Here is an 18329-nt window from a genome sequence, read left to right as displayed (position 1 = left end):
AAATGAATGCATCCACCATTTAACAATAGGTTAATCCCATTTGCCAGCCATTGTCAATATTCAGTGAGGGAGCAAGCCATCTTTTCCCCCTTACTAAGCAGTACCCTTTTGGCTTCTGCCCAGTTGTCCCCCAGAATAACTGGAAGAATAAAGGCCTACATGTAGGCCTTCTGTGTGATGAGAGGGGGCTTTGTGTCCAGACCATAGACCGGCCCTTTTGATAGAGCATAGTCATTCAAGCTCCGGTCACTTCAGTCTCAAGCATTCCCTCTCTAGGCCTCCAAGGGGCGCTGTATTATTCTGTCACCCAGTCATATATATATATCTGTATACGGCTCTGCGGTCACCCTGAGAACAAGGCTGCCTGGAGTTGAGACCTTTCATCTGTACTACTACAGCACTGTCGGATCGTCAAGGCTAGACTTAAAGGGCTACTACGTGTTGCTTTTCTCTACATAGATCCTCTACCAATGGGTTCCTAAGGGATAAGGCAAACTATAGTACTGCTTCCTTCTCTGCTTACAGCTGTTCTGCACACTAAGGTTTTCAGGGTCAGAGAAACACAATTGAGAGGAATGACACTGAAACAGGAAACATCACGCTCTGTGAGTAACCGTGACTAATTTTTGAGGCCTTTTTGTTTGTAAATGTGAAAATGACAAATCATCTTTTTTAAAATCTCAATAACAAGCTACACCAGATCTGGTTACTGTGACAAAATATTTCCTGTAGAAAACTTGTCAGGGTTGTAGTAGGCGCTGCTAGTAACTGCAAATTAATAGTATAGTTTACACTGAAGACCAGTTATACATTTTCAGTTTGCAATGTTAAGATTCATCCGGCTCATCTCAATGCTATGGTTAAGGTAGTGAAATTCTGGAGAGATTGCAGTTAAAATATTCTGAGCCAATAACATCACCATTTACCCGGTGCACATTGGTTAGTTATGTATTATATAAAATACGTCTTTCAGTGAAGCTGATATATTGTATGTTGTTTATGGTGACAACACACAACATTATAAAAAAATAACAATAAAAATCAAAACACACTAGATCTCCGTTTCATGTGTCTTTTAATAAGTGCATAAAGTCACAATATGAAAATGACACAGGAGGGTTACGTGCATCTGTTGGCATTTCCGTGGCAGCCAACAGCGACTCTCTTCTCAGCCAAGACCATAGAAGAAATAAGACAGAAACCGTTTGACTGGGGAACTGTTACATTATGAATCTGAAATTAAGACATGGAGACATTGCCAATAGGACTTGAGGTTTCTGGAATTGTGGTGTCAGTCAAAGCACTGGATGCAGCTAGCCATAGAAGCCATGCTAACACCCCTCTGCAGCTGTGCATGATTCTCAACTCCTTAATTTAAGTCATAAACAAAACTAGGAATGCCATTTTGCTTGCGAATGACGCCTCTGGAAGCTATTCTTACACATATGTGTTTGTTTCTGTAAAAGGTTAATGTTACAAAACTTTTTGGACTCGATTAATTGGGGTACCAGCAGAAGCACAGCAGGTTGCCAGAGGAGGGCTCTAACAAGTAACAAGCACATCACACACAGTCACACTTTTGCGCACGCACACACACACACACACACAGCTTCCCTCGCTCCTTCGCTCCCTCTCCCTGTGGGATGTCTAGCCAGCCTCCAGACGCTTTGGTGCTCAGTAGCGGTAGTGGTCTGGCTTGAAGGGGCCCTCTTTGGGCAGACCCAGGTAGCTGGCCTGCTTCTCCGACAGCTTGGTCAGTTTCACTCCCAGCTTATCCAGGTGGGCAGCAGCAACCTGTTCGTCAAGCTGTAACACAGACAAACAAACAAACAAAAGTTTACATACCCCAACTACAAACAAAACCATTACTCAAAAGATCTGGATTCAATATGTGACAGGGCGGCTCACCCTCTTTGGCAGGAAGTAGACTCCCAGGGGGTATTTGCTGGTGTTGGTCCAGAGCTCAATCTGCGCCAGCACCTGATTGGTGAAGGAGTTGCTCATGACGAAACTAGGGTGGCCCATGGCACAGCCCAGGTTGACCAATCGCCCCTCGGCAAGAATGATGATGTGTCTGCCGTTCTTCAGGCGGTAGCGGTCCACCTGACAAAAGGGACATGCAAAATAAAAAACACTGCTCCCCACCACGAAAACGGAATGCCAGATCACATGAAGAATGAAGGCCATCTTCAAGGGTCGTATTAATCGTTTTGTTTGCGTCCAATTCAAGTGAAAGTTGAGAAATCGAATGTAGTGACTTACTCAAGCCCATTTCATTTGTAAATAAAGAGAAATACACTTGCACAACTTATTTGACCAATTTCACTAATTGAATTGATAATTTTATTCTACAACATCTGTATCCTTCATTTTAGTTACCAATTGCAAATGGGGCAGAGAATGTACAAGCAGCAATGTAAAGGTATTATTCATCTGGTTGAGCCAAACACAAAAAGCAAAGCTTAACATGATTGGTTTAAGTCACTGCAGATTACCTGAGGTTTAATGTTGACTTTGACAGCATTTTCGTTGAGCCATGCCACATCAATTTCACAGTCAAAGTGGCCGATGTTGCAAACGATAGAGTCATCCTTCATCTGCTCAAAATGCCTGCCAAAGACACCCAACAAACATACATCTTGTGATAGACTCATGGTTTATTTGTAGAGATAGATTTTGTCTGGTTTTGAACGCATAATACTGGACCATGATTTTATCAATATTAATCAAGTAGTTCATTGTCATGTATAAAGGAATTACAAGTAATGAAATTAATAAATTATTGTGCACAAGACCCAGCTCAACTTTTAAAGAATACATTAAAAGTAGTAATTAAAAAGGTATATTGTGTGTATGGGAGGGTATGGTGTGTGTGTGTGTGTGTGTGTGTGTGTGTGTGGGAGGGGTGGGGGCAGGGTTATTAATCAGATAATAAATCTAGGATCATTTTTTTCCCCAATACAATACAGACTCAAGCAAAATGAATGACTACTATAATATTTTTAGAGAGCCTGATACAGCAGTGACATTTAAAGCAAGTAGATCTGTACTAAACCTAGAGCACAAAAGAACAGATATCCCACATGGAAATGATACACAGTGACACATCTCTGGTTTAATCCAACTGACCACGCAACCTTCCGTTGCTAAGAAACAAACCTGCCCATGATGATGTCCTCGCAGCCAGTAGTTGTCACAAAGATGTTTCCTTCCTTGCATGCTTCTTCCAAGGTGGTCACCTCGTAGCCTTCACAAAAAAAAAAAAAAAAAAAAAAAAAAAAAAAAACACACTTTTTATTTTAGTAATTTTCTTTGTTACAGAATACATAGAATAGGTAGAACATAAATTGTACAAATCTATATCCAATTACACATCTATACATATGCAACTATATAGGAAATGTATTAGGCATATTACACCAAATACTTACAGTACATTGCAGTCATTAGTTAAAGAAGGCTTTTGTAGTGCACACCTACCTTCCATGGAGGCTTGCAGAGCATTGATGGGGTCGATCTCTGTGACGATGACCCTGGCACCAAACCCACGCAGTGCCTGAACGCAGCCCTTGCCAACGTCTCCATAGCCAGCGACCACGGCCACCTTACCGGCGATCATGACGTCAGTGGCACGCTTGATGCCATCAATCAGAGACTCTCTGCAACCGTACAGGTTATCAAACTTGCTCTGCAGAGAGAGAGAGAGAGAGAGAAAGAAAGAAAAAGATTAGTGGTCAAGGTTTCCTCTTCCTTAGATCACAGGACCAGATGTTACATGGTCACTGGTCAGTGGCCAAACAGACAATATGCTAATACTAAACAAGTCAGCTGCCCTGGATTCTACACTGCAAAATCTGCTTATCTAATAAAATCTAACCAAGTGTTATTAATCTCATCCCTAATCAGGAATCAAACTTTACCAATGCACACTACGTAATATGAAGTGCATATTCTGATTAAAATAAAGTGTTCCAGCTCAAACACATTCTACTAGCCAAATCACACACTTTATCATTCTTGTTAACAAATTTCTGCTTCACCTGTTAAGCCATTGATGGTCTATGGGAAACAGCAGTGAAGTCATACTGGTTTGGCTGTTATCCACTAGCCTGACTAGCGCCACCACTTCTCAATGAGACGTGGTCTGGGAACCAAACGTTCATTTTCTCGTATTTGAAAAAAATGCCCAGATCCGTTTATTGGGTGCCACGGATGTCTATCAAATGCGTCTGCGCATAGCTCATCATCGTCTTGCTTTCCCCCCTGTTCTGTGATTGGTTCCCTATCTCAGGCGAAAATTTGCTCCATTGTCTCCAGGCTGCCTTAGCAGCATGAATCAAATCGCGCGCAAGGCAGCATGGGAACACCCAGGCTAGTTATCCACAGAAAAAAAGAGTGTAAAGCTGCTCAGTGAATGAGCAGAATCTGGTGGTCTGCATGTGATCATGCTGTTGGTATGACTCATCATATGGGAGCGTGAGTGTGGGAGGCATCTTGTTGCTGACGGTTGTCAGACGACTAACCCTGTGACCGTGGGGCGTCTGTTACCTTGGTGACTGAGTCGTTGACGTTGATGGCAGGTATTTTGAGTTCTCCCTTCTTCATCATCTTGTACAGGTTGTGGACGCCAGTGGTGGTCTCCTCAGACACACCCTTGATCCCTACGGGACATGGAAGCCAGAGGTTACTTAGGTCAAGGTGACCGAGGTAATTTAAGTAAAGGTGACTACAAGGCTTCAAGAACCGTTTTGAAACAAATCTCTATGGAGAGAATCATTCTTGTCAACATCGTTGCCGTCCCACTAACTTGCAACTCACAAGAGACAGATGCACAATTCCAAATCTAATATAAGCATTTCTCACTTCCTGTGATTAATCCTCCTGTGTTAATTTTGTCACCTATTTTTAATTTAGTCTTAGTCTTGTGACAAAATGTCCTTTTTAGTCTGTCATATTTAGTCATTCAAATATCATTTTTGTTAGTCAAGTTTTAGTCGACTAAAAGTCTCGTCATTTTAGTCTAGTTTTAGTCAAAAGAAAACTAAAGGTATCTTAGTCTTAGTCAGTTTTAGTCAACACATTTTAGTCTTTTTTTTTATAACAAATTATTTCTGATTACCATTTGAGTCAAATAGTGTCACACATTTCAATTTTCCAACAATATTGTGTGTCCACAGGGCTACTCGTCTGTTATAATTACTCATTCTGACTTTTTGTCAGTCAGTATGTTTACATGCACAGGTAAGTCGAGCTACAATTATAGCTCGGCTGGGATTTGACCATAGACAGTAAAAGATTTGACTGGACCACGGTCATATTCGTAGACCAGTGTTTCTCAAAGTGTGGTCCGGGAATCACTGGTGGTCCGCAAGCTATCCCAAGTGGTCCGCGAGCTGACGTGGTAAAATATAATATAGAGGAGTTGTTTGCAATATTGAACCAACTTGTATGTAAAAACAGTTCTGTAACACTGTCTATGTAAAATATGCCAGTTTAAATCATCCAGTATGAATCCACACAATAAGCAAAGTGCAAAGACAATAAGCAAGGTGGTTCAGTGATTAGGCCTATAGTGTAGACTAATTATAGGCTACTGTTGAAGTAGGTCTAATCTTTTTTTTTTTAGACCAAAGTATTAATGTTTTACTCCGCCTCGCTAGATGGCGATATGCGCCCAAACACAACACATTCCCCAAACAGACTCTCCATCTTAGCCATAGCTAACTTGCTAGCGAACTTTCCATATTAGCTTACTTGCTAGCAAACTTTGAATCATCAGTCTAACTAGCTAAATAGTTGACATTACATGATGAACATTTTCGTATGGACATTCTGGGGGATGTTAATTTGTATGAGAGAAGCTTCAACTTCTGGGTATGTAGCATTGTGGCATAAAGCTTAGGTAGTTAGCTTGCTAACTCTAGCAGAAATCTCCAGTGTTCTTGTTCCATGTAGTTTCGTGTTGCAGCCACAGGGTTGCAGCAACAGCACGTAGACTAGCCTACAGGAAAGCTGTTGCGAATGAACTCATTCGGAATATTTTGAAAACGTAACAGCTAGATATTCCGTCTTCTCATTTTGTAGACGAAAATGAAGAGATTTTATCTTAGTTTTTATTTCACGCAAAACATTTTAGTCTCGTCTTTTTTCGTCAACAATAATGCATCTTAAGATAGTCTTAGTCAGTGTTTCAGGACATGACTGCAGTCTCGTCATCGTCTCGTCTTAGTCATGAAAAAAAAGGTTGTTGATTAACATATTTCCTCTCGTCTCGTCTGACGAAAGGAACACTACCTGTGATTGCAAAACCATTTGCAAAATATCTATAAGCTTTGGTTAAGAGGTACAGTCAGCAATGCTCAGGGGGTGATTCATAATTTCCTGCCACTCTTCTAACTGACACTCTGGGAGTCGAGTCCAATCATGACTTTACTATTGTAGACTCCTGCTTGTGTTCATATGCTTGAGTTCATATTACCATGGGTAGGACAACTGCACTTTCAGCATGACTCATGACAAAAGCCATATACTTGTGCACACACAAACACATCTTACATTGGAGAATTTTAAGACATCCAGCAAAGAACACTCAAAAGTACATAACGCAAATAACCAACAAGAATACCAGCGGGGAATATAACCTGCCATCCCCCAAAAGTGGTAAAGGCTCTACTTTGCTGGCAAATATTTGTTTAAGGCACGCCCTCCTTGAGCAAATCTGAATGAGAAATGAAAAGGTAATACCTCGATCTGCGTGAAGAAACTAGTTTGATTATGTGTGACCATTTCAGTCAGAGTGACTTGCTGTTTGTTGCTCAAATATTAAATACTGAACAGAAGGCCTATGTTTTTAATTATCATTTTGCTTTTGGTGCCCCACCCACCTGAGAGCAGTTTGGGGTATTTCGTGTGCACCAGGTTGGTCAAGTCTCCACCGTCGTCCAAGATCATGTTGAGGGGCTGTCCGTCCTTAAAGTAGATGGTCTGCTCAATGCACCACACATACTCCTCATCGGTCATGCCCTTCCATGCGTATACTGCCAACAGTACAAACCACCAGGTGCACACATTAGACATGTTGAAACACATGGACAACACTAAACCCATTTCTGATTACATTTTTACTGCTCATCTGTCTCATAGCATGTGTAACGTGCAACTCACAGTGTTGAAGCTCATATTAGGGGATAGGCATACTTAAGTCATTTGTTAACATGGTCATCTCGTTTAAATGGTAGGAACATTAAATTCAACAAAGTACCAGTTGAGCAAAGTAACAAACATGACTAAAACACTGTTCAAGTTAATTAAATGTGCATAAGCAATCCTGTCTGTATTGGAACTACATGGGCCTGACAGTACAAATATCAGTAAGAAAAATGGGTTGTTAAATATCAGCATACAGTATCAAAAAGCAAAGTGCTGTGACATGCTTCTTCAGATATCAGACAGTGATATTAATTGGTAGCCTAGAAATCTAGACGCGCCCCTAGCGGCCGCAAATTACATTTGTTGCCAGGTCTAGTCTAGCAACTCTCCGTTGGCTTGTGAGCTCCAGAAATCGAAACTTAAATCAGGCCAATGAAATAGTGTATAGAGTCGTTAGGTGGGCTTAACATAATGATTGATGGCAGAGTTGCAACGGTTTGGCTTGAATTCCCTGCTACTTGAAAACAAATAAGATGGATGTTGCTGCTGGCGAACAGTGTGACACGAAGTTAAGCTTTTTATTAAGTAGGCAAACGTTTGAACTAGCCAACTAGCTCGGCTGGTGGGAAACGATGGGACTCATAGGCTGCGCTGTCCTATTGCGTGCAGAGGGAATTTGAAAGACAACTGATTATCCCGCCACTCGGACTGAGCACTGCGAACGGTGAGTGCCCAGACCCTACATTTTAATGTGGGTCTGGCTCGTCAGGCTAATTAATTAGCCGTTTAAAGAGAAAAAAAAAAAAAGTCATTCTATCAACATGCAACTTAAGCAGCAATGGTGCAACTGAAAAAGAATGCAGTGCTATTTTAAAACTAGTACTACTAGCTTCAAAGTTTAGGACACGCCTTACACCTAAACTTACGATCAAACTTACACTCAACTGATGCAACCGACTGCTGCACTCGTTCAGTGAGTTAATAATTTACTGCACATGCTCACAGTTAACCACAATAGCACTGCAGTGGGGATGCGGACTTTATGAAAGCCTGGGAAGAGTTTCAGATGTCCCAAATGTTGTGCTGATTGTGTGTCCTTCACAGACACACAGATATACACAACTGGCCACTGTAGGGAATCCACCAAGCACTTTCAACAGTGTTGAAAGAATTTCATAAAGAAACAGAAGTCAAATACTTGCTTTGTATTTTTGGCTTGCGTTCTGAAACTCAGGGGCTTTCGGTTCTCAGCTGGCGAGGAGAATATGAAAGGCTGGAGCGGATATGAAAGTGCGCCTGCAGGCGTGTTCAGCCACACACACAGGCTCTCCGTGGATTTCCCCTCTCCATCTCCCCCACTCATATTCACTACCCTCCCACTTTTCATTTTGGAGATTGCATCAGATTGTGATGACCAGAGAAGCCAAAAGTTCAAAAGTCCACAGCCCACGACAGCACCTTCCTAATCACTTTAACCTCTGTGCTTTTCTCCCTCCCACCCCACTCACGCCTGAGGTGACAGAGACCAACAGCAGGCCAGGGAGTCAAATGATCAGCTAGTGAAACACCATCATTCACAGCCACAATACATGATCTGCCATTTTCACGTGTCTAAAACCTTAAGAGAGCAGGATGTACCTGGAACGCCAGTCTTGGCAATGGCAGATGCAGCGTGATCCTGTGTGGAGAAGATGTTACAGCTGGACCACTGAACCTGAGAGGGTAGAGGGAGAAAGACAAAGAAAAACTAAGGATTGTCAAGTCACAGGCAGTCATCCATTTCAAAAGAGCACTCCCATCAAGCCCTCGGCCATCTCCACACAAGTCTGCAGGGACACATGGCTTCCCCTGCCTTCACAATACCTTCATGATGTAAGGCTGCTCATGATGCACTTGCCTCAATGTGACCCATCACATCATGAAAGGTTTGTATGGACTCAGAGGAGACTGGGGCCTGCCCTGGACTGCAACCTGGAAATCAGGACAATGTCCCGACTATGCAATGCTCACCACTATCCAAGCACAGCATTTGTTTCTGGTCATCAAGTGTAGCCGCTGTTTATTATTGCACTTTATCATCCAGAGAGAAGAAATACTCTTTTGATCGGCTGGTGGGGTGGCTATCAATTCTGAATAACGGGACACCTATGAAGTAGATCTGGTAAAAAAAGTTTAATCACCGTTCCATATTAATGCTTATGAATGGTTACTATAACAACCATAGTAGGACGACGGCTGAGCCTGGAAGTAGGCTTCGCAACAATGGAATCAAATGTAAACAAGCTCAAGGTCCATGCTATCGCTGTTATAGTGCCAAAGACAGGGATGCAAACAGAGGTATGGTCAAAAAGGAGTGAGTTTATCGAAGCCCACGTCCCCACAGGAAATATCATATTATTACATTTTGCCACCACCTCTGCAGGGGCAGAGTCAGAGGGGTGGCTCCGGGTGGCACAGGCCACCCTTGAGATTCGATTGGCCACCCCCAAATCTTAGTCTACAATTGGCCATTAACATGGTCTAAGGCAGGACCTTTCTTGATGCACTTGCAGCAGTTTGAAGTATCAGACATCAGAAATGTAAGTGGCAAACACGCTAGCCTTTATTGGCCTACAGGCTACTGCTTGTGCTAACACGCAAAGATATCTATTTACCTATTGCATCTGCCAGTGCCTATTTATCTAATCACACACTTAAGTCGCCGACATTTGATAGGTCATTAAGTGTTAACTGTAGGCTAAAGGCCTATACTTTTGTAAAAGTGTTTAATGGTAATAATGTCCTAATGTAATGTTAAGAAAACTTTTAATTTATGGTTCATCAAGCTTAGGCCTACTCACTAAACACTCGTCGCATCTAGGCTACAGGTAGCGATATTCTGATGACATGTATCACCATTCAACCAGTCAAGCATTTGTTAAAATATTGAAATTATTGGAAGTTTACATAGCTTAGGCTAAACTGTATGCTTATTTCGTCCCCAATACCCGTTTTATTCGTCCCGATCAGGAGGGATAAATGAAACATTGTGCACATTCCACTTTTGCTTATAATAATTAAATAATTCCTGAACGCAGGGCTGGACTGGCCATCTGGCATACTTTTTCCTTTTTTTTTTTTATTGGCCGAGCCAGTCTTTATAAAGTTCATTTTCCATAGTAGCGCGTGACAACAAAATCATATGCCTGCGTTCTGTTCCCAGAGCTTTCTCTGTCTATGATCTGCAGCGTTTCTCAAATTATGAGCCTCCTCGACAAGTAGATTGCTGGTCTACGGAGCCATGAATTTAAATTACTTCCACTTCTGTCTGTTAATTTATGCACAATTGAATGATATTATAGAACCCTGGACCTAAAGGTTTCCCGATCAGGAAATACTCCTTAATTTGCAACTTTTTGTAGGCCTAACACAGGTAGCCTAAATATCGCGGCCTATGGCGATGTCCGCTAAAAAAAAAAAGAAAAAAAAAACATTTATTTCACTTGTCTCTCTGGATTGAACGAGAATGTGGGCTGTTGCTAAATAGATGAATGAGGGAGGGAGATTCCTAACAAAAACCTAAAGTTTTGCTAACATTTTCTCCATTATTATCGTAAAATATGTCTCCATGCAGGGCAGGGCTGGTTCTAACCTAGGCTAGGCTACTATATTTGGGTGGGCTGGTAGAAATTTTGGTGGGCAACATAGCAAAGCTGTCAAATTGGATCAAAACTAACATAAGCTAGGTAGTACTTATTGTTTTGTGTTGGAGTTACTGCAGCCAACAGCCAGGGATAGGCATGTCTGATGTATTTAAAATACAAATTTGTATTTTATTTAGTTGGAAAAAAATGGCATCGTATTTTGTATCAAAATACTTTATAGGTTTATAGTTTAAAAATACTGCCAAATACTTTTGGTAAAACCAATAACCTACTTTTGGTGATGTGATTATAAAAGTGAAAAACAATGAATGCAACACTGGTGCTGACTTGTAATTTGCCCACAGTTGTTGTGATCAGAATATTGAGATTCAGGCAGATAAGTAACATGTAGGTTGCTCACGCTGCTCAACCTCAAGTTTCTTGAGAACTTTAGTCATCCAATTCGAACACATGGAACCGGTTATGTGGTTGCCCTGCAACAAGTTGCCCCATGTGCAACGTTAACAATGTTTGCTCACATACACAATACATTCCTTCATACCAACTTCAAGTTTCTTGAGAACTTTACTGATCATTAATCAAAAATGTATTGGATGAGTATATTTGTACATCTTCATTTAATAGAATAGAATAAAATGGATTATATTTTAATGTCCCCATGATGGAATTTGTTTTAGCACAGCATAGCCCTGGGACAGACAACTTAGATAATTAACTTTAATATGTTTGTATTATTTTATTCAAATACAAAGACATTTTATGTGAGAGTAAGGTATTTGTGTTTTTTTTTTCTTTCAATTTATGAGTATGGTGTTTGTGTCTGGTTTCCCTAATGTATGTGCTAATTTCACATCTTGAGCCTGTTTCTGTTTATCTGGTTGTTTTGCCTCATGCCACCCTTGAATTAATCAGTGCCTCACCAGTGCCACCCTTGTTAAAAATGTCTAGAATCGCCACTGCACCTCTGCCATCCAGGGCTCACCCTATTCACACAAAAATGTTAAAATATGAAAATACACAGTCCCAGTTCCTTCCCTTATTCTGTCTGCTGGGGCCTGACTTTAGCTGGTAGCTGGCTTGTCTTGACAGAGGAGCTGGGCCACACTGGGTAGATATGATGGTAGCCACTCTGTGTGTGTGTATAGCACTCTGGCAGTGATTCAACAGAGCATGCACTCCCTTGTTAGCGTAATTAATCTCCTTCATGCAGAAAGTACATTTGGCATGTCCCTTTTTTTCAATTTTTTTGAAAAAGTCTGACATTTTGAATTTGTGTTTGGCTGTCTTGACCTCAATCTCCGTTTCAACCTGTAACCAAGACCAGTTCCAATTTTTTTTACAACCCTCATCCACTTTCTTAACTGTTAGTGCCTCACTCTCATCAAATTCTCTCATTCTGTAAATGAAAAGTTGCATATATTAGCCATAGTGTTACCATAGACCTGACAGTATCATAACAGAGTGCAAAATAGTTCACTTCACTTTGCCCCTTTCTCAATGCGCCCCAAAATAACGTTATTCTGCATTTAAAATGTACAGTTAAAATGTATCAACAGTAGTGCGGTCTGTCTGTTAGGATAAGCCCACACATCAGTTTCTCGCCCTTATGTGGTAGGTGTCATTGAAAATAAGTCAGTTCGTCACTTGTCACTTCGGGTTGCATTTACGAAAAAGCCTAGACCAGCGGCTCATTAGGCTACTAGACGTCAACAAGCTGCTAGCCTAAACAAGTACATTACCATTAGGCTACACGTTGGAAAGGGGGTAGAGTTGGATATAACGTTAGGCTGCTACTAAAATATTACAGGACAAAATACTGCTAGTCTGTCCGGAACTGAACTAAACTGACTGAGGCAACAAACAAGGTTAAAAATATTCCCACGGGTGTTGTTCGGCCGTAGCCACGAGGCCGGAGGCCGAGTGGCACAGGCAACAACAGCCGTGGGAATATCTCACGAACCAATCCCACGATTACGAGTGCTATATTGATTTTTACATGCGCAGCTTTTTGATTTATAGTGTTGTCTTACACTTCCTATGTTTCATGGACTGTAACGGTAGGCTGTGTGTTTATGTAGTCATTTTAATACAGAATTAACTTTGATGAAATTATAATCAGACACTTCAACCCCCCCAAAGAAAAACTCGTCGGATCTGCACGATTCACACAAGTCCCCCAGACAGCCGTGAAAAAGGCGGCATCCGCCAAAAGGCGCGCTGTTTGCATCCCTGCAAAGAAAGTTGTACAACAAGTCGGCTTCTTTTTAAACGGAACAGTGTGTTTCCTTTGCGTGCTATAAAGGCATGACTATTGCCTATAGTGGCAACCGGGTGATAAGCGGGATAACAGCCTTCGAGGTGTCCTGTTATACGGAATTAATGGACTTGGGCGGCGGCAACTCTGTCCCTCACCCTCGGCCATTAATTCACCGGTTATCCCTTACATGTTAGCTGTAATGTGCTGTAGATTAGTATTTCTCAAACTTTTTCAGACCATGGACCACTTAACCAATAAAAAAAAAATAAAAACAAAAAAAAACAAAAAAAAAACTAGAGTAGACCTACTTCAACTTGCTTATTGTGTCAGAGGATTCATATGATTTAAACTAGCATAGCTTACATAGGCAGTGTTGCAGAACTGTTTGGATTTACATACAAGTTGGTTCAATATTGCAAACAACTCATCTATATTATATTTCATCATGTCTGCTCGCGGACCACACTTTGAGAAACACTGCTGTAGATCACTGCATGGGCACAGCAGCCTCTCAACTCACTTTGCTCCAGCCCCTTGTGACTATCTTTTCCCTTCCTTCGCTGACTAAACATCTATTTTATAAATATTTCTCCTTGTTATCAGGGACGGTGTGGGGTGCTACTGGGGTTCAACTGAAGCAGTCTCATGAGGTGCATAAGTAAAAAGGCAGAATAAAAAATAAATGAAAAGGATTTATTCTCCTCATTCATCCATACTGTGCCATAAAACAATTACAAATCAAATAAATCTTATTAAGATCCCACAAAGTAATTTTGATAACAAAAATTATGCTTTGAACGTGCTAAGGCACAGGTAGCCATGGTTACTGATCGGTCCGTGGCTATAAAGAGTCTCAGTAAGCAAATCTCCAAGGGATTGAGACAGAGCTTACACACACCTGCTGCCAGAGGGCTGGTCTGGTCAACATTAAACACTCCTGTCCTCAGGGAGAAAGCCGCAAAGCTAACCTAAGCTCTTAAAATGAACGGTAAAGGGGTTGTGAAACAGCAGCCAAAAAGTTTGGCAGAGCTGATTGAAGATTGACCACATGTTGAAGTAATGATTTGCACTGAGCTGAAATTCCCGATAGGGATCACACAATTCTGATATCTATCCAGTTTCATCTTGTGACTTTTCACATGGATACTAAGTGAACTTTAGGACATTCAGAAAACTAGAGAAACACAGACAAATCTTTCAAAGGTCAGTCTAAATACTAACCCAACAAAGCCTCCAGTGTCTGTGGGTTATTGATTGATCAACTACTCACAGTATGAGAACTAATCTTAAAGAGTTAAAACCCACCAAGAAGGTCCCACTGTTCAGTAATTGATTGAACTTGGTGCCAATAATGCAGCATCTTTACAGTACTCAGATTACAGTTAGAGTTCAGTCCAAACTCATGATAGAAACATCAACGTCAACAAGGGTTGGTGGTCTTTTACTTTCTAAGACTTAACTACATCAATTACCCACAACTCCAAGTCAATATGCAAACACAGACACATACAGAAATTCTTTCACAGCCCATGCACGTTCTGTGCGTTTGAAGAGTGCTGCAAGTTGGCTCTTTGAGTGCACGCTCATGAAAGCAGCCCCATCCCATTGATATTACTGAGACATAACCTTTGAAAGTGACAGTGTAGTGCCTCCGGCTTCATGCCTGTGTCTGGCCCTGCACTCACCTCAGCCCCCAGTGCAGTGAGTGTCTCAATGAGGACAGCAGTCTGCAGGGTCATGTGCAAGCAGCCGGCGATGCGGGCGCCCTTCAGGGGCTTTGACTGGCCGTACATCTCCCTCATCTTCATCAGGCCAGGCATCTCGTTCTCCGCGATTTCGATAGCCTTACGGCCCCACTCGGCAAGGCTGATGTCAGCTGCGGAGAAAAAGAGAGAAATAACAGAATGACGCAACTGTTTATAAACAATGAAAAGGGGCTTTAGTCTGACAGTGCCCAAAAGTTACATTAACTATGTGACAGACAGGTGAGAGAGTTGATGAACTGCTTTGCGCTCTCTATTAGCAGGTAGTGATGTGAAAACGAGTTATGTGGGTGCAAGTTAAAACTGCACACATAGTAATGGAGGGCGTGTACAGAGAATGCCGATACATCCTTCATGTGAGGGTCTCCAGAGGCAGCTGTCAAACTCGAGGGTGTCAGTATCTTACTTGCCATTTCTACTACTCTGGAATCCTGCAGCTGCAATTCAAAACCGCAGGCCTGGCATGTCTAGTAAGCAAGCCCAACCCTTCACATTGGTCAGATGTGGCTTGTTTGCAAATACTGCCGCATTTAACCGCAACTGACCGGTTGAACACTGGTAGCTCGATTATAGCCCCCCTTTTTGTATCTAGTGAGGGAGGGTGGGTTGTACTGGGTGGGTTTTCTGGCATTTCCTTGCTTCTCTTTAACCTGCAAACCAAATTTACCTTGATGACCCACTTATATAAATCTGGTCAGACTAGGGCCTTAATTACTAGTTTCTGGACTAAAGGGCCTTTATTACTCGTTTCTGGACTCTGGACTAGATAATAGGATCAAAGTCTCACTTTGAGCCCGCGTTCACAACTGTTTCGTTTCATTCATTTCAAGGCAGTGTCAAAGAACCAATAAACAGAACCGTAACTAACTATAAGCGGTCAACTAAGGTGTTACTACAGAAGGCTACCAAGGTCTACACAAAAGGAAACTCAAATAACTGGAATGCACAGAGATAGTTTACCAATAAAAACACCACGTGCCAGTCTTGAGAACACGCATGGCTGTGTCTGTCAGTCAGTCAATGGCGGGGCAATCGCACATCGGGCAATGTAGTTTTCATTAAGATTTCCCCCATTCTTGCCACAATATACCCGTACCCAAGAAAACTACAACTACCACTACCCTTACCGATTTACGGAATAAAATCATTCACAAAACAAATTGCAATCGTAAACTGATTTCTTGGCTACAGCCAATTAGTGAATGATTATGATAACTCTACATTTAGTATAGACATCGCTGCATAAACAGCTTAATGTATACAATAAGCTGATATAACAGAAATGTGTACATGGAACACATTCACAAACTGTAGTGGCTAGCTATGTCCCAAGTTAGCTGTGTTGCACCGGTTACACGACCGGTTTAGCAGCCATGTGGTAACGTTAGCTATAATTAATAAGTCAAAGACAGGTTGCTGTCCGGAGAAATTTATTTTGCACCGTGTACTTTGTGCAATATTATGTCGGAGACGGATTTCAGTTTGAATTCCACCTAACCACTTGCTAACATTACCTCCCATCTGGCCAACTTGCCGTTTATCCTGGTAACGTTACTTAACGTTACCTTGAAGCACTGTAATAACGTTAACGTTCGTCCAGTTAGCAATCTGTGCAAGAAAATATAAATTCACAAGACAGAAAGATGACAATGCATTACACTCACCGACTTTGAAGGGCAGTTTCTCAGACATGGCTGTTTCGGTCTGGATGTGGCCGGTGGAAATGTTAGATAGGTCCTGGCTGGGGACGTGAGAGGAGAAGAAAGGGATGAGGGTTTGAACTTGAATTTAAGTCTGCGGTTAAGGCTTTGTGTAAATATTAATGAGATGGGGCGCCAATTCAACACCTCTCACTTCTGATTGGCCGAAAGAATACCCCGCCTTACGCTAAAGAGGGTAAAACAGACACGAAATGATACGACCAATCAGAGTAGAGGCTTGAAGGTGGGAGTGTTGTGCGTGTGTGCAGAGGAGTCTGCGCTTTGCTAGGAGTAGTTTGGACAAGTTATATCTAGACCCTGTTGGGTTTTTCAGTGTGTCATAAAAACAAACAAGGGACTTTTGGGGCTGCATGAGATATTTTAATCATGAGAATTTAAATCACCAAGAGCCACAGTCAGGCAGGTTGACAGGAGGCGTCCACATGGACAGTGAAGGCCAAACAAAAGCATTGAAGCATAAAGCAGTAGGCCTACACACACACACACACACAATCACACTGAAACAAAAACTGAAAAAAGTAGGCCTGAATGCAAAGTCTGGAACTTCAATAAGTGAGTTCTGAATTATTTCAGCTGTGAACCTTCCATCTTTTCACCACTATTCTTAGACTTCTTTGACTTTTTGACCTGATCTTTTGGCCTGTCAGATAGGGAAGGCCAAAAAAAAGCTGAAACTGTCATTGGCTTATGGAGAGTCTTCATTACCATTCTTAAAACTCTCAGAGAAAAACAACATATCTCAGAAAATGCTAACTTTGTCTCCTAAAAAGTGTATGAAGTCTTTAATGTAAAAATGGTAAAATCTCTAATTACATTACATAACATTCAGTTGCTGCTGAAGCCTACTGTAGGACAGTGATTGTGAGGACTGAATTACATAATGTCATGGAATTTCTTACAGACCAATACTGAATTCACTGCTCTGCATAAAGCCAATCTGCTTAAGCCCATCAAGTCATACATACAGAGTTCACGGTGGTCATCCCCCTTGGTCCACCAGAAATCTTTCCGTCTCTCTGCTACCACAGAAGTGCCACTGCCTGTGTATATAGCAGCATAAGGACTGTGGTACAGCAATCAAAACAAGCTTTTCTGGGCTTGTGTCACGAAGTGCCTGAATGAACTCAACTGACCTTGTCAGTTATGACATGCCAAGATGTAGCCTACCTTCTTCTACAGTCTGTGTGTGTTGCTTTACATTCAGAGTCAATTCTCTCTCTCTCTCTCTCTCTCTCTCTCTCTCTCTCTCTCTCACTGGAGGTTGTTGCAGCCGCCCCTCTGTTCCGCTGGCCCAACTTTTATTACAGCATTGTGTGGCTGAAAAATGTTATCACACAGGGGAGAGTTCATTAGAGAGAACCCGTAGAGCCACCTGCAGGTTGTTTGTGGAACTACCCAAACTTCCCATTGCACCCCAACGGGTGTGTTATGAATGGGCACAATCTTTTTATATGCACCGTCACCGGACACCTGCTGTAATGAAATTCAACTCCCCTTGTTGAGAGAGGCACCAAAAACTGTGGCGGCATATATCTGGCTGAATGATTGATTACAGTGATTTCTGACAAAAGGTAAACTAGTGGGCTAGGCCTACAAGAACAATATAGGCTCAGGGTCGGTTCTAGCAGAAATATTGGGTGGGCAACATAGCAAACTGCGGTCAAATTGGATCAAAATTGACATTAACACAAACAGCATGTTGAGATAGGGATGTGTTTCATTCATTCAAGATCTTGACAACAGTTATGACAAAACATTAACTTAATTAACAAAACATTTTGCTTGATTACCATTT

General features: G+C 41.7%; 1 protein-coding gene across 1 annotated transcript; it reads right to left on the bottom strand.

Annotated features, from left to right (window-relative positions):
- Nucleotides 1-1505: 1505 nt before the first annotated feature.
- On the bottom strand, nt 1506-16630 carry ahcy (adenosylhomocysteinase). The gene is made up of 10 exons (XM_048255792.1): nt 16478-16630; nt 14736-14926; nt 8788-8863; nt 6885-7037; nt 4549-4661; nt 3481-3688; nt 3160-3247; nt 2496-2610; nt 1909-2103; nt 1506-1806 (listed from the first exon to the last, which is right to left on the bottom strand). Exons 1-10 carry the CDS (start codon nt 16503-16505, stop codon nt 1675-1677), a joined length of 1299 nt encoding a protein of 432 aa, XP_048111749.1. The 5' UTR covers nt 16506-16630; the 3' UTR covers nt 1506-1674.
- Between the last annotated feature and the right edge of the window lie 1699 nt (nt 16631-18329).

The sequence above is a fragment of the Alosa alosa genome, chromosome 10, assembly GCF_017589495.1.
Source record: "Alosa alosa isolate M-15738 ecotype Scorff River chromosome 10, AALO_Geno_1.1, whole genome shotgun sequence".
In the NCBI taxonomy this organism is placed as follows: domain Eukaryota; kingdom Metazoa; phylum Chordata; class Actinopteri; order Clupeiformes; family Clupeidae; genus Alosa; species Alosa alosa.
Note: the sequence above shows the minus strand (reverse complement) of the source record. Positions and strands in the feature narration are given on the sequence as shown.